The sequence below is a fragment of the Phoenix dactylifera genome, unplaced genomic scaffold (assembly GCF_009389715.1).
Source record: "Phoenix dactylifera cultivar Barhee BC4 unplaced genomic scaffold, palm_55x_up_171113_PBpolish2nd_filt_p 000253F, whole genome shotgun sequence".
Lineage (NCBI taxonomy): Eukaryota > Viridiplantae > Streptophyta > Magnoliopsida > Arecales > Arecaceae > Phoenix > Phoenix dactylifera.
Window position 1 is genome coordinate 344,004 of NW_024067746.1, and position 15,760 is coordinate 359,763.

A 15,760-nucleotide genomic window follows, 5' to 3' on the forward strand; every position below is an offset into this window, starting at 1 on the left:
TCTATCTAACGTCGACAATGCTCTTTTTTTCCTGTAGTATTATTTCCAAGCAAAAAAATAAGACAAGAATTATTTATTTTGCATCATATGAATCAAAAGAGATGAATCTTGCTATGGGTCATCCGTGTAGATGATTGCCTTCATGGGCTATTAAAGCTCGAAGACAGACATGAATGTTAGAAAAGAAATTATTGAGACCCAAGTAGCTTATGAAGCCCCTAATGATCCATTCCTCACCTTCCTCAGTGATATTCCCCCTCTTGATAACTGGTCAAAGATAATTAAACCATCACAACCTACAAGTCCTACCACACCTATTCAATTCTGAAAGACCAAAGCTATGAATCTGATAGTGTCAGCAACATCACTGTTTTGCCTTGTTTGTGCTTCATTGCTTGAGAAATGTCAGTTCATTTCAGGTTTTTAAGGTTATTATGAACATTATGTAAAGAAAAACAATGGTTGGGTCAATAACCTTTTGGTGAGGTTAATTACCTTCCTGCTCCTAAATCCCAAGTTTCCCATCTCCACTGGGCAAACAGGAAGAGGATTTACCACATTAGACAGAAAACATAGAGAGAGAAAATGAGAGTCACATGATTGCATGATTTTGTGTAATTATTCTTTTTGAAGAACTAATAGAGCCACTTTATGCCTCAGTAAGGTGTTGAGAAGTAATTATTGTTGCTTTCTTTCTCTCTCTCTCTCTCATATATAAAATATATGCCTTTATGTACAAGCAAGGTGTGGAGAAATAATTATTTTGTTCTCTCTCTAGACATATATAAAATATGTTTGTGTGTGTTTGCACATGCGTATAAATAAATGCCTCCTTATCCCATCTATGTTTATCCTATCTATGTGTGGTAGCCATATAAATTAAGTCTTGATCCACCGAAGTATGAGAAAGTTTTATGACTGACACTGAGCATCATGTTAATCCTTTAAATTGGTGCAAGTTTCATTAAGCTTCAGGTAGGGTGCATTCATGCATGTAGTTGTATTTGCTGGATTACTTTTTTTTTTTGTGTGTGTGTGTGTGTGTTTGAATATTTAGTTATACCAACTATAAGATAAGAAACCAAAATTCAGTGAGATATGATCTGGCCACTCACCAAATAATTGTACACCAAGCAATTACCAGAATGTGGGCAGCTGGGAGCAGTATCTGCAAAGGTCATGAAGAGATTGTTGGATTAGAGGAGGAGGAAAATGGAGGTTTAGGTGGAGCTGGCATAGGGAGGATAGAGTGCTTGCTATGGGTGAGGGAGAAGCACCACAGATAGAATAGTTAAGAGGTGGAGAGAGAGAGAGAGGGGAGGCATAATTTTTTTCTCTTTTTTCTACTCTATGCTTCTTCCTAGCAGTTTTTATCTGATCTACCTCACTCAGTTAATACAAATCAGAATGATTGACTTCCAAGCTCAAAATAACATATGCGCATACTTTATTCAGAAAACCATACAGCCTATTTTTCCCCCTGATCAAAAGCATAATATGCTTTACCCATGCTCTTCTTTTTCCAAGTCAACAAGATATAGGAATATAGTTTATTCTGGCCAAACTGGATTTCCTGCATCAATTAATTTAGCATGAATATATGTGCCCTTCTTTCTACTGATAGCATGAATGACCAGTAGAGTGATTGTTGATTCATGGATGGGTTCCTTCTCATTTGCTTACTAAAGAAAGCTGATCACTTAGTAATGCATTTGTATCCTCTATAAGATATGATTTTATCCTTGCGAACAGATCAGTCAACTTGTATGTCTTTACTTCCATGTCATCTGATACAAGGAGATTAGTCTTGAGTTGAGAACTTTCCTCACTGTACTAAATTCCCCTGTTTCCCATTCTTAGCACCATGGAGGTAGCAAACTGTAGCTTAGTTCTAGCATGGCTTAGAAGTACTGTATGCAAGGAAACAACAGTCAACTTGCATTTACTTTTAGATAACAAACTTTCTGTTTCTATGCTTATTCCCAAGTGGCAATTATACATGTTCTTAACTGAGACTTCTTTAGAAGATATGCACGATTTCCTATTGGAAGGGAGTTATGAACTCGACAGAAAAACATGGAAAAATTGTGTAAATTTAAAAATTTTATTCAAAATAGGATTTTCATTCTGCATGTTAGCAGGTTCTTTAAATTCTAGAACACATGAAGTCATCTATTTGAATTTTTTAAAAAAAATATTCTACTGAAAAAAAAGAAGCAAAATCATGAAATTCTCATGACTATGTAACAGATCAATTCCTCCTTAAAATGTCAGGATTCTAATTATTTGCATGCACCTCTAGTTTACCATTCGTGCTCGTTCTTCATTTATGCTGATTGATGTTTATGCTAACTACTGGATGAAAGCTTTGCTATTGAGAATCATCTAGGCAAAATGCAATCATACCGAGATATGCACAAACCACACTCAGGATGGCAGATCCAACCGAGGAGAGATAGAAACCAAAACCAAACCCAGATGACAGAATTGCCCGTCCGAGCGGGCCCATAAATTTTTGCTTCCTATCATGTTTCCGAGTCGACGGATTTTGTTAGCATAATTAAATGAGTTAAATGATCGCATAACCCCAATCGAGCATTTTTTAAAAAAAATTAAAAAACAAAAACTTTTATCTCCAACTCCTCTAGGCAACGTAATACCCCACACCCCCAACATTGATTAATAAACCAACTAGATTAATAATTTGAAAATTAAGCCCTAGAAAACCAAAATCCTGAAAGCTAATATCAAAATACCAGGCAATCCTGTGGACAATGAATCAGTTAACCAGCATTATTTACTGAAAGCTAAACAAGCAAATCCTTCCTTTATTTAGTAAACATGCCAAGAGATAATAGGTGGTCCAACATTCCAAACAAAACAGAAAAAGGAAGATAAACAAGCAAATCCCTCCTTTATTTAGCAAACATACTAATAGATGTAGGTGGTCCAACAATCAAACCAACACGGTAGAAGGATCACGTGAAGAGTCTCCATAAGCAAGGCCAAGGGACCGCTCTCTTTAGCCTGCAACTTTCCTCGGATAGTAGCTTCTGGGCGCGGGTACTTCATCAGGATTAGCGAGGAAATCAGTATGGCTATGCCATCCACCAGCCTTCATGCGAGGTGGCTGCTGCCTCACTGGCTGAGGATCGGCAGCCTTCAGGGGTGGCAGCTTCTCAGAGGCATCTGAAACTTTGTTGGAGCTCACTTTCAGGCAAGCCAACTTCTCAGTGACGTCAGAAACTCTACGCGAGTCCCTACCCAGATATCCTGCTACTCAAGCAGAAACAGCAGCAACAAAATCAGGACAAGATCGACAAACAATTATAGCACCAATAACTTCAACATGGCACCTAAAATATTTGCTATTGCCTGTTGCAACAGCAATAACTACAAAAAAAGCACCTAAAATATTTGATATTATTTCGAAGATGCTTGCCAGGCATCCTTGTTAAGGATCCCAAATTTAGCAAGCAAATTGATTGATGGACTTTGGATCCTTCAATCCTGAAATTCTTGTATAAGGAAACCTGTTTCAAAGGTGATTTAGAGTTTAAAAGGACCCCAGAAATTGCAGGATTGAGGATTCCATTCCCCCTGCAACTAGATCAGAACTCTAGAAATTGTTGCCTGCAAGCGTAATAGTAGAAACAGTACGCTCGAATATGCACATACTGTAGGGGGATAATACATAAAAAATCCTTTCACAAAAGCAACCCACTGCAAGTTTAAAGAACCTTGAAACTCCTTGTTACACCATCATTAATTGAAACCTTTAAAAGCACGGGAAAATTATAGCACACCTGGATTGTTTCTTGCTGGTGGTCGGTATCGAGATTGTTTCGGACCAATTTTGGTGGATTTTTCATTCTTGGATTCCTGAAGATTGTAAATTTCTCTAAGACATTCACAACACACGCAGAGACAATTGAGTATCAGCATAGGAGAACTTACCTGATGATTCTCCATCTCCAGCTTCCTTTGCACACCTACAATGTACAGAATCATACAGCAATACATGTGAGACTCGTAGACATATAATCTTTCAAATTCCTTAAAAAAAGGAATTAATGGTGACACAATGACATGGCCCTTAAACTGGCTAGGGGTGTCAAATAAACAGGGCAGATCGAACTCGGTTAAAGAGCTCAAATCAAGCTTGGTTTGAAGCTAAATGAACCAAAAGCTTGAACCAGCAAAAATAGGCTGAAAGTTGATTTCAAGTGGAGCCAAAAACTAACTCAGCTCCATCAGGTTAGGCTTGAAAAGGCTGGAGTTATTTAAAATAATTTTTTTTGAAGAAATAGAAGGGGCAAAAGACCCCCAGCTTTTATTAAAGAAATATATAAATACAGCAGATCATTGGATTAACATTTTAATTGGTACAATTTTGTTAATTTTTTGGATTAAATGTTAATTTAGGTCAGGGCCAAACCTTAAACCAAACTTGAAATCAAGAATTGAGCTTTCATTCAAGCATGAAAACCAAGCTTTGTTTAATCTCAAGTTGATTTTAGCTCAGATTAGGATCATCGGAAGCTGATCAAATATGCTCTTGTCCAGCTCAATATGAAATTAAGCTCAATTTGAGCTTGAAATAATAATAAACAAATCAAGCTCGACCTCAGAGTTCGATCTTGAAATTAATTTCATACCGAGCTTGATCAGACCCAAGTTTAATCAAAGCTCAGCTCAATTACACCCCTAGTTCTGGTCTAGGACAAAATGTACGCAGAACTAGACATAAACAATTACCTGTCCTCATGTAAGCATTAACATTTGCAGATGACAAATTGCTTGCTGGCTTTGTATTGGATAAAGCTCCTATAGAATATCTCCTAGTGTTTTTCTGTTCAAAAGCTCCTTTCATCCCAACTAAAAGAATGAAAAGCAACATTCCAGTTTAGGTTCGCGCAACGCTACCAATAAATTTTTTTTAAAAAAGTAGGAAAGTAAGTCGCAGAAAGGAAACAAACCAGATGGAGGTGTTGCTGGCATTCCTGCTGGTCTCAGACAAACCGATGGTGGGATGTAAAAGCAGGGCTGCAATATCAGAGTGAAGATAACAATCATCACCAAAAGAACAAGAGGACGAAAAAGAAGACGAAGAAGCGGACAAAGAAGAAGAAATGCCGAAGATGATGAAGAAGAAGAAGGCGGCGAAGAAGAAGAAGGCGGCGAAGAAGAAGAAGAATATGACTATCTTTGAATGTGCATATGCATGTTCAATTAATCTCACCTGGAAAAAAGAATGCTGAAGAGCCTCTGCTGCTGTAGGTCTTCTGCTGGGATCCCAAGAACAAAGCCACTGCATATGTAAAAGACAACAATTACTATAGCATACAAAATACTTCAGGAAAATACGATAACTCTTTTGAGTTACTCAAGCATACGAAAATCCAATCTGAAAATTAAACCAGTTATCTACAAATGCATGGCTTACCGATATTAGGTTGATTGCGTCCTTGCTAGCTGATGGGACTAGCAGTGAAAGATTGACACTCGCAAACTGTAAAATAAGGAGAAGAACACAAAATAATACTAAATAGTTTTAATTCCAAAAATAACTAAAAAACAACAGAAACTATGTCAGGATATCTAGCAGCAGCACTTCATGATAAGGGAGATAAAGACACATTTAATCAGCACAAAAACATGGCCGCCACCAGCAACACCAAAGACTTCATTAGTTTTATGCTCTCTTTAAGGTCAAACTAAGAAATTAAATGCTACATGTGTAAACGTTCATACACGTGAAAAATATCTTACCCAGTGCTAGAATTCTTTCAGCTCAGTGAAAAAACAAAGATGGCTTAATTAATCCAAACAGTGTGGAACCAAAAAAACAAATGCCTGCATAAACGGCTATCCATTCATTTGAGTATATATTGGAAACGATACAACCATCATATACATCAACCAATTGGGAATCCACAGAACCCCAGCATAACTACTAATTCTATCTAGTTGTATTTAGATCTAACATGAGCACAATTTAGATCTTTCTCCAGGATGGATTCAAGAAGGTGCAGAAATTAGAGGGTTCCAGCATTATTTAACCCACAAGCATTGCCATATCCTATTCAGACCCACTTGAATAGCAAAGCATAGCAACAAAAGGTCACCAATGCATACATGACATATAAATAAACCTGACTACTAAAAACATTCGTGAAGGCATTGTAGCCTTCTTTGTTAGTGTCTTCCATCATAGAAAACACATTTTGATGAGAAAAAACCTGCATTACTATTATGGTGATGATGGTGATGACTACCTAATCTTTAGGCCAGGCAAAATTTCTAAAAAATGATCTGGAAGCTACATACATAAGATTTTCCGCACTCATCAAAGCACAAGATAAGTACTTGGATGCTGCCACATATCTTTAGAGAAAACACATGCGAACAGCAACAAAGTGAAGCAACCATGGATTTCTTTTATTCTTTTCCCTTCAATATTAGCATGCTCTCTGTTCAGGTTCACAGTAAATTGAGATAAAACAACAACAAGACTTACTATAACCAAAAGATGGCCCAATAAAAAGAAAATTAGGAATAGAAAAAAAAAATGCCAAGACCTATATTTGTAAACAGGTAGCATATGACCTTTTACAGAATGCCTAGAACTGATGCAAATGAAAATCCCCAAAGAAGTCTAATGGTCATGAAGACAGCAACTACTTAGACAAATATTGGCATTACACTAAAAAGGTTCCCAGACAAGTTAGTGCGCATAAATTACAGCAATGAAAGAATTTTGATATGTGAAGATTCAAAAATGTAACAATGTTAATTCAGGAGTCCCGCACCTTCAAATGAATTGTCATTTTTGTATGACAACAAGATATAATATCAAAAAAAATACTGGAGAAAAATTTTAAAAAATAACAACTCCATTGCAGATCTACTTTTGTGCTGGCAATATACATTCAAATGGTAAATGCAAGTGATCTGTCCAGGTATCCACAACATTTAATGCCTTTTTCCAACTATAAAACAAAATATAGTCAGAAGGGGTAAACAAAATAGATTACAGTAGAAGTAAAGAAGGCATAGCATTTGGAGCACTATGAGTAATAAAGGGAGAAAAAAACCTGCGGAAACCGGAACTTGATAGCATCTGCAAGCTGCAGTCCTTCAGCCCAGGTACATTGATTGGGAGTACCAATAATACTACAGATTTTGTATACCTCATCTACTTCACTGAATAAAAAGAATATATAAGACATGTGAACATATAGGGAGAGGAAAAACAGAAAACTGAAAAATTGTTTTCGGTGTATGTCAATGCTCGAATGTTAAGCTCTAAAGGCAGAAAAATACAACACTGTAAAACAAGTACCTTGAGCCTGGAAAAAGAGGACGGAGACTGAAAAGTTCAGCCATGATTGCACCCATCGCCCACATATCTAGAGTTGAAATAAAGAGAATCATGATATATACAAACAGCAACACATTTGACCAAGTACTCATGTAATGATTAGATTCATTCTTAACTCACCAACTGCGGAGCCATAAACAGAAGACTGAAGCAGAACTTCTGGAGCTCGATACCTACAAAATCCACATATATTGAAAATTGACAGTCATGGTACGAAGTGAACCAACAGAATACATATTAAAACAACCATGTTCAAGACTCACCAGCGAGTGGAGACATATTCTGTATATGGCGGCTCTGAAGAAACCTCACGAGCAAGGCCAAAATCTGCTATCTTGATGATGTCTTTCGTAACCAATAAGTTTTCTGCAAAGGATGTCAACATTATGTAACCACTGGCATAACTTACAAGAAAAGATGGCTCAGCAATTGCCTTCTTCATGTCTTGAATTAAGAGAATGAAACATATATATAACAGAAAGAGGTGTTAAAGATATTCCATGTTTTCTCCATGTATCAAAAACAAAAAATCTATATCACCATATATAGAATATATATGTTACATATATAAATGTAATCATATATAAAAAATGCATATATTATGAAGAATATATATATATATTACGTATACATCTATATAACATATATTAAAATTATATATATATATATATATATATATATATATATATATAACATATATAACATGAAACATATAGAATTCTATATATAGATTATGGACTTCATGTTTTCTGTTATATACATAAAAAATCTTTCTCTGTCTTCCATTTTTTCTGTTATATATATTATGGCATCACATATATATAAAAATTCAATATACATATATAGCATATAGAATAAATCTACATAGCATGGAATATCTATATATTAAACAGTTGCCAGCTTCATGGAATATATGCAACAGAAAAAATCTATATATAGAAAGGATCCATAAATGTTGTTGAATATGTAACAGAAGAGATGTCTAATATTTTAGATAAAGGAAGACAGACATTCACCACATCCATGTTTTTTCAGGAAGATTTCAGAATATATAGAATTCCCCGGTCTTAAAAATTCAAAAGAACAAAGAATTTTGGGATGAGAAGGGGACTTGGGAGTCTTATACATATTCAACAAACTTCATTTAGCAAGCAATACTCCGATTACTTCAGTGATCATACGAGGAAAATATTTGCTTCCATGCAATACATGTTCTTTACATAATACAAATACTAACGATAAAACGGACATAACTTCTATTGCACTACAATATGCGGTCCATTTGAAAACTACTGTTTCAATATACTCTATATTAAGGTACCGGCCCGAACCGGACGGAACGGAGTGTACCATATCATACCAGTTTGGTACTAGTACCAGATACAACTAATTCGTGCATATCATAACTAACAGTCAAGTGCTAAAGGAAGCACATGTGCTGCATTAGTCCAGGGTTAACTTTCAAGAAACATTTATCAAGTCCTTGGTCTGGAGCTTGAATCCAACATGGACCAAAAACAACCAGATGCGTCAATATTCATCCATATTCATGAACATTTGCTCATATAGGCTAGTGCAGGAAACATGAATGGCAGAAAAAAGATGCAGAATATATTACAAGTTCAAACAAGAAACTCAGCTCAATGTGGCCCAAACTAATCCAAGCAGCAGTGCTCCTAACTTCCTGGCAATATTGCAAATGGTTTCCAACTGCCAGATTCTAATTATGCCTCTAATTTGTCATACAAACATACAATAAGTGATCTAGATAGTTATAGCACTCGACAATAAGAATGAGGAACTATTACAACTGCAACATAGACACAACTATGCGAAACAAGAATTGAACAGATATCAAACATAACATTTTAACAGATATGAGCAGTACCAGGTTTAAGGTCACGGTGAAAATAACCGCGTTGGTGCATGTAAGCCAGAGCCCGGAATATCTGAAGGCACCAATTCCTGACTTCAGCCTCTGAAAAAGATTTCCCTCTATCTTTCATAAGTTGATAAAGATTGCATTCCTGAAGTTACCAAAGTAATCAAAAATTAATGTCATAACATGCTCATGCTGAAGAAAACCATCTGATTATGATTAGGACAGAGGCATACCATGTACTCAAATACAAAGTATAACATATCATTCTCTCTAATAACCTCTTTAAGCTTCACGATATTAGGATGGTTCATCCTTCTCAAAGACTGGAAAAACAAGCACTCCATTTGTGAGAAAAGAACAACCCAAAAAAGGGACAAAAATGGTAATAATATTCTGATTACCTTCACTTCCCGGAGATTCATGCATTCTTCCCAGGAATAATATTTCCTCTTCATTTTCTTAATTGCAACCTGTCAAATTCAATACAGTTACAAAATGTAGTAACATGAGACAAAAGAAACAATATATTTGACAATGGTCCTTTAAGATGAGCAGGATTCACAACAACTCCATCAAAGACAAATGAGACCCTAATGATGCCCCAAAGGCCTCAGCAACTTAATTTGCAGTTGATGTAGCTGAAGCATTTGGTTTCTTAAAACTGTTAACATGTGACTCTGCAGTAACTGATTGACCTCCAGTTACATGAAAGCAAGCCCCAGAGAAGTAAGAAATGTCTTTGCATGCACAACAGGATACTTACAACTTCACAAGTCTGTTTATTTATTGCTCGCCAAACACTCCCAAAGGTTCCATCACCAACTTCTCTGATTAAGTTGTACCTGTAACAGCGGTACAAGTACCATTCAGAATAATTAGACACTACAGCATGACAAATCAACTGAAATACAATTACAAAAATATACCTTTCCATGTTTTCAGCTGAAAATACACCCACAGTCGGCTTATTTGAGAAAAGGATGTTTAAGCAAAAAATATACTGCAGATCCCACTGTAAGTGTATCTGGAAAAGATAAAATTCAGGGAACAAAATAACTGGAACGTCAAGCCAGGTACGCAAGCACTAGATCATTCCAACAGGTGCACTTCAAATTCGTTATTTCTGACAACTTCCAAATTGCATTTCTGAGATCATCTGCCTTCAGTAGTACAGCGGACAAAATAATGCAACTCATCTTAGCAGGAGAATAGGAAAATGAACCCTCTACTGCTCTACACTACTGGAGAAAACAAAGTTTGAGCATGATTAGGGTTCCCCATATAACTTGTTCAAAAGATTTTTAATCACTCAAGAACTTGTCAAGCCTGCTCTACACTTGACACAAGGAAGGAATATAGAACATAAAAGAAAAACTATAGATGGAGCTGCAGCAAGTCTAATAGCTAGAATCAGAGAAGACAGATAGGAGCTATTAGAATTTAACCACGGATAAGAAAGCCAAAACATAATGATCAGAATTCAAATAACAGATAATTTCACAATTCAAATAACAAATAATTTATGAGAAGTCAATGACACACCTGCAAAATAATTCTTTCGTAACAAGCTCTTTAGACTGCACATAAACTTCAAGCAGAAGCTATGCAGAAGAAGAACTGCGAACACCAAAAATGTTGGAGCATGATGGCAGCAAGTACATCATATTCAACATAGTGAGTGAAGTTGGTTTCTAAAACCACACTATAAATCCAACACCAACTTCAGAAAACAATTGCATCAGGCAGCCCTTGATGGTCATAAAACAGTAGCTGGGCCCTAAGTACAGTTAACGAAGGAAATGAGAAGGAAGTCTCCAAGAACAAAGAACCGCCAGTCAAGAACTTCCTGGAGAAACAAGACTCCGCACTGAAAGCAACTTGACCAAAAGGGCACTTGCTCCATATCTTAGGTACAAAAGTTAAGCCCACGCAAGTACACAAAGGTGCAACCTGGCAAAGGAAGGTACAGACATGTTACTAAATCCAGATATAATAAGGCCACAGGTTGAACTTTCTGTCAGAAGAACAAAAGGAAATACAATACAAATAGTGACCAATAGAAATCGATTTAAATGTGCTTAACATCATAATTACCAAAACTTGGCGAATGATACCTTCACAGTTAATAAGCATGTTTATTCATTATTGTCATCACATGCTACATTAAAAAGTAAGCTCCTTGCCACTTTCTCAAGGGCATTCTTACAAATACATCCTTTTAAGCTAAAAGCAACAACCTTAGTTGGACTCTCCCTCTCTCTCTCTCTCAAGCAAGCTCCTCACTGCTTTTTTACATCATTCTTCCGAAAATATTGTTTACCTTGGTAGAACTCTCTCTCTTTCTTTAAGAGAGATAATAGTAGCATACTGCCAAAGTGGGACTGCATTATTATGTTAGATAAACTGTAGAAAAGTTCTCATCAGACAGGGGATTACAGCCACTCAAGCTTACACTCGCATGGAATGCACATGCCAAGATCTACTTTATATTATGGAAAGAAAACTCTCATGGGACATTCAACTATTCCCGCCTTCCTCAAGGCACTTTATAAATAGTTGCTTCTCTACTAAATGCATCCATCATGATTAACTCTCTCTCTCTCTCTCTCTCTCTCTCTCCTTCCTTTTTTTTGTTTAAGAGGAAGACAAGATAGTGTATGAGGACAAGCCTTCATGCAATGGTAAGGTTGCTCCGTTGTGACATGTGTGTCATGGATTCGAAACATAGAATGGCCTCAACGCACACGAGAGTGAGGCTGCATACACTTGACCCTTCCTAGACCCTATATTGCTAGGACCCTCGTGCATTGGGCTGGTGTGTGAAACAAGAGTGTGAGTGAGGTTATCAAATTACATTAATAATAGGGAAAAAATTTCTAATCAGATGGATAGAACCCAACCATGCTTCCTCCCATATGCATTGCACATGCAAAATACAATCCATGTAATCAATACTACCTAATAGGATTACATTATTTTATCAGAAAGGCATTTAAAAATCATTTTATGGGTGAAATTGCTTGACATTGATAAACCTCAAATCAGCATAGGTAGGTAAATTTCTATATATGAACAAGATATAATCAGCATCCTCACATTATTATTTCCACTCCATTTTTTATAGGAACATCCAATTCATATTTTCCTTTTATAATTATACGACAGTAAGAAGCAAGCCTTGCCCCAGCCCTGCAATAATTAGCACAGGATTTTTAACATCCAATGCAATAACATAAGATTCACTTTCATCATAGGAAAGTGAATATAAATATATAAGAGTAGCATCATCAATACTTATAGTGTGTCAATCCTTCCAGACCTAGACAGTCCTTGATCATGTTATGGAAGTGTTATCAGCATAACATCCGACATCTACATAAATAATGCAGAGACGTCTAATGAATTACACTTAATTCCAGCCTAACTTGTCAAATTTTAGAATGGTTTTCCATCAACAAAGCGCGGCTAGCCCAAATTTATGGGGATGCTATATTCCGATGTACATTATCTCAACAAATCCTTCTTTAAGATGTATGGTCAGTGATTTTTTTTTCCACTAGTAGATGGGCATGCTTGCAGCAAGTATTTGGCATTATAAATTGACTGATTGAAAAGTTGTTGTATCTAAAAATTGCTTCTGATTTTGGTCACAAGAGACCAAGTCCACGTTGTTGTTGAAAATCATGTTCTAGGGTCAGATTTGGAATGGGTTCCATAATCTGCAACCCGTTGTTGAATGTAAATTTCTCCCATTATTATGATCAAATATCCCAAAAACTTTCTCGATAATTAGTTGGAGTCATCCAATAAGGTTCAACCTAGCATAAACCCATAAATACTACATCACATCTTTCATAGCAATTAAACAATAAGCTGGGTTTCGATCAGCAATAAAAACGATTTAGCATTAGTAAATTATTAGAAAATCAATTACTAAAAGAACTAGAGACAGTAAATAACTCAAAATCACAGATAACTGTAATAATAATCCTGGTATGAAATTTATTTATCCACAAAGCTTATCTAAAGCATAATCTTCACAAATCCTAATAATTTACACATGCTTGATAACCTAATCGTCCGATCCTTGAAACCCCTTAGTCATCCCCCCCAAAAAGAAAAAAAATAAAATAAAATAAAGAATACTGCATCAAACACGAATCCCCTTCAAATCCACACACCAAGATAAAATCGATCAACGAATCAGCAAAAATACACTGAAAGAGAAAGGAATTAGAAACAAAACAAATTCATGTATCAGAAACCCTAGAATCGTTAAAAAGTCCTCGCACCAAATTAAATCCTGAAACCCGCCCCGATGCCCACTCAGATCAAAACCCTAGGATCTAACAATAACCCAAATTCCAAAATTCATCACCCAAAACCCTCGAAATCAACGAAATCGTAGGGGGCGGCACCGCCGATAAAAAAAAAGAGGAATACGAGATCCAAAACACGAAGACAAGATCCAAAGGAGGAGCGACAAGACAGAAAGAGAGAGAGAGAGAGAGAGAGATACCTTGACGCCTTCCGGCATAACCTCCCTCGCCTCCCGCCACGAGCGCAGACCGACTCCAGGGCCGAAGCGTGGTCGTCCAACGCAACAACAGAGGGAAATAATGGAAGGGGAGCAATCCTTCGTCGCCGAGGAACTCTATTTATATCCTAGGTCTTGAATATGCTGTTCCACCGGAACGTCCTGCTTAAATGGAACCCGTGGTATTAGCTATCTAAGTACTCGACGTGACGTCATCGAGCACCTCACCGAATAAAAAAAATTGTCCTATTGCACGTGGATTTGGACGCTTTCCTTTGGGGACTCTCCTGCGGCGTTATTTAATCCTCGCGGGTGTGGATAAGCCTCGGGAAGTCCGGGCGGTGGGAGCGGTGTAGGATAAGAACCCCGAACAATTATTGTTCTTTATTTTTTTTAGCAACAAAATCGTTCTTCTTTATTTTATTATTTCATTTAATTATAATAATACGACGGTTCCCAAGTTACCACGATTAGTTATTTTTTCCCGTTCACGTTACGTCTTAAATGTCAATTCCAAGCGAAAGCTGGATGTGCCATTGGATGCCTTCCGGGGGAAGGATGAACGGCCATCTAGCATCCGCATAGAACTTTCCGTGCAATATTTAGGTGGTAATTTTATGCGGACGGAGGTTACCGGAGACCTATGTGAGGGAGACCTCATCAGGCATGCGTCGATTAACGTGCCAAAACTAAGATTCGAGAAACTCTTTTGGTGCGGAAGAGAGAGAGACGGTGCGCTTCGAAATCTATTATTTTTTATTTTTTATTTTTTAGTCGTACCATATTAGTAATGTATGATATATTCACTTTAGCAAAAAAAAAAAAAAAAAAAAAACTCATGACAGCGATTAGAAGAATGTTCACTGAATATTTTTTGTATCCTCAAAAGCCAACTTGTGCAAGGTCTGAACACGATTAGGTAACCAAAACGAAACCGGTGGAAGGATGATGCAGAGAGGCCATGCTCAGGGTAAGTTTGGTTCGGAATAGGCTGGAATGGGTTGGAATAAATATGAGAATAGTGATATTTTTCGACCTATATAGTTCATAACTAAAATAAAAAATAAAATTAAAATTAGAACATTTTAAATATTTATTTAAAAATAAATTAAATAGAAAGATGTTTTCAAAAAATCAATTTATTAAGTAAATTTGAAAAATAGAAAAGTGTTGGAATTGAATTTTGAAGTATTTGAATATTTTCGTTTTCTTCTGAAATTGGAATGGAAATGGAATTCTCCTTAACTAAGTTTGAAAAATTACAGACTTAGCTTGAAAAATCCAACATAAAATTTAGTCCCAATAGGCAATATTGAGGTCGTTTATTGATCCAATATCAATTCAAAAACAAAATTGTATCTTTCTACAGAGAGAGACTTGTATTGCATGGAGTTATCTAAATCACAGAGGAGTTTTGGCTTGAAAAGAATAGAATATTTTTGAGTTTGTTCATCTTGTTGTCACATAGGAGAAAGATAAAAGGCCACTAAGAAAAAGATGGCAGTAGTAAAATGTTTGAATGAAGAGATGGCTTGCAACATGGAGCTTAATAAATTGTACTGAATAAATTACGACCACAGTTGTCTGCTGTCTCTTGATTTAGATTTAGCATGAAGTTGGTTCGGAAGAAGTATAGAGGTTGTATCTTTAGCCGCAAAAGAGGATTTGCCTTCCTTTGCATAATTCCACCATTGGATCTTGCGACGGTCGCATCGAGATCTATGCAGCCTAATAAGTGAAAATATTTGGAATGCTTTGAGATCTATGAGAAGTGCTATCCGATGTGAAAGAAGGTCGGTCATTCTTTCGTACTAAAGATACCCGGACCCTTGCAAGCAAAGCATATCATGGGAGCTAACGTCAAAGGGATGAAATTATCCCGGAGATAACTTTGTGAATTTTGGTTGTGAGAATGCCTTGTGTTAAATAATCACCAACTTGGTTGTATGACTATGAC

At 36.5% G+C, this 15,760-nt stretch overlaps 1 protein-coding gene across 7 annotated transcripts; it reads right to left on the bottom strand.

Moving 5' to 3' along the window:
• Nucleotides 1-2,779: 2,779 nt before the first annotated feature.
• On the bottom strand, nt 2,780-13,918 carry LOC103698810 (cyclin-dependent kinase F-4-like). Of its 7 annotated transcripts, none has more exons than XM_039117625.1 (18): nt 13,786-13,918; nt 10,809-11,216; nt 10,193-10,507; nt 10,030-10,108; nt 9,668-9,736; nt 9,500-9,589; nt 9,273-9,411; nt 7,648-7,750; nt 7,505-7,557; nt 7,346-7,412; nt 7,098-7,206; nt 5,447-5,512; nt 5,243-5,311; nt 4,980-5,046; nt 4,759-4,878; nt 3,958-3,992; nt 3,807-3,882; nt 2,780-3,273 (listed from the first exon to the last, which is right to left on the bottom strand). In XM_039117625.1, exons 3-18 carry the CDS (start codon nt 10,198-10,200, stop codon nt 3,023-3,025), a joined length of 1,401 nt encoding a protein of 466 aa, XP_038973553.1. In that variant the 5' UTR covers nt 10,201-10,507; nt 10,809-11,216; nt 13,786-13,918; the 3' UTR covers nt 2,780-3,022. The 7 variants fall into 7 exon arrangements, with proteins under 7 accessions (XP_038973553.1, XP_038973552.1, XP_038973551.1 ...); XM_039117624.1 differs by having other exon boundaries at nt 2,780-3,276; XM_039117623.1 differs by having other exon boundaries at nt 2,780-3,276; nt 3,807-3,992; nt 10,193-10,290.
• Between the last annotated feature and the right edge of the window lie 1,842 nt (nt 13,919-15,760).

Bases quoted from the DNA above. Each gene is read 5' to 3' on its own strand.
- LOC103698810 (XM_039117623.1), bottom strand. The intron at 7,207-7,345 runs GTACTTGTTTTA...CTTTTTATTCAG, and splicing joins CCTCTTTTTCCAGGCTCAAG to TGAAGTAGATGAGGTATACA. The intron at 3,993-4,758 runs GTAATTGTTTAT...TGTACATTGTAG, and splicing joins TAATGCTTACATGAGGACAG to GTGTGCAAAGGAAGCTGGAG.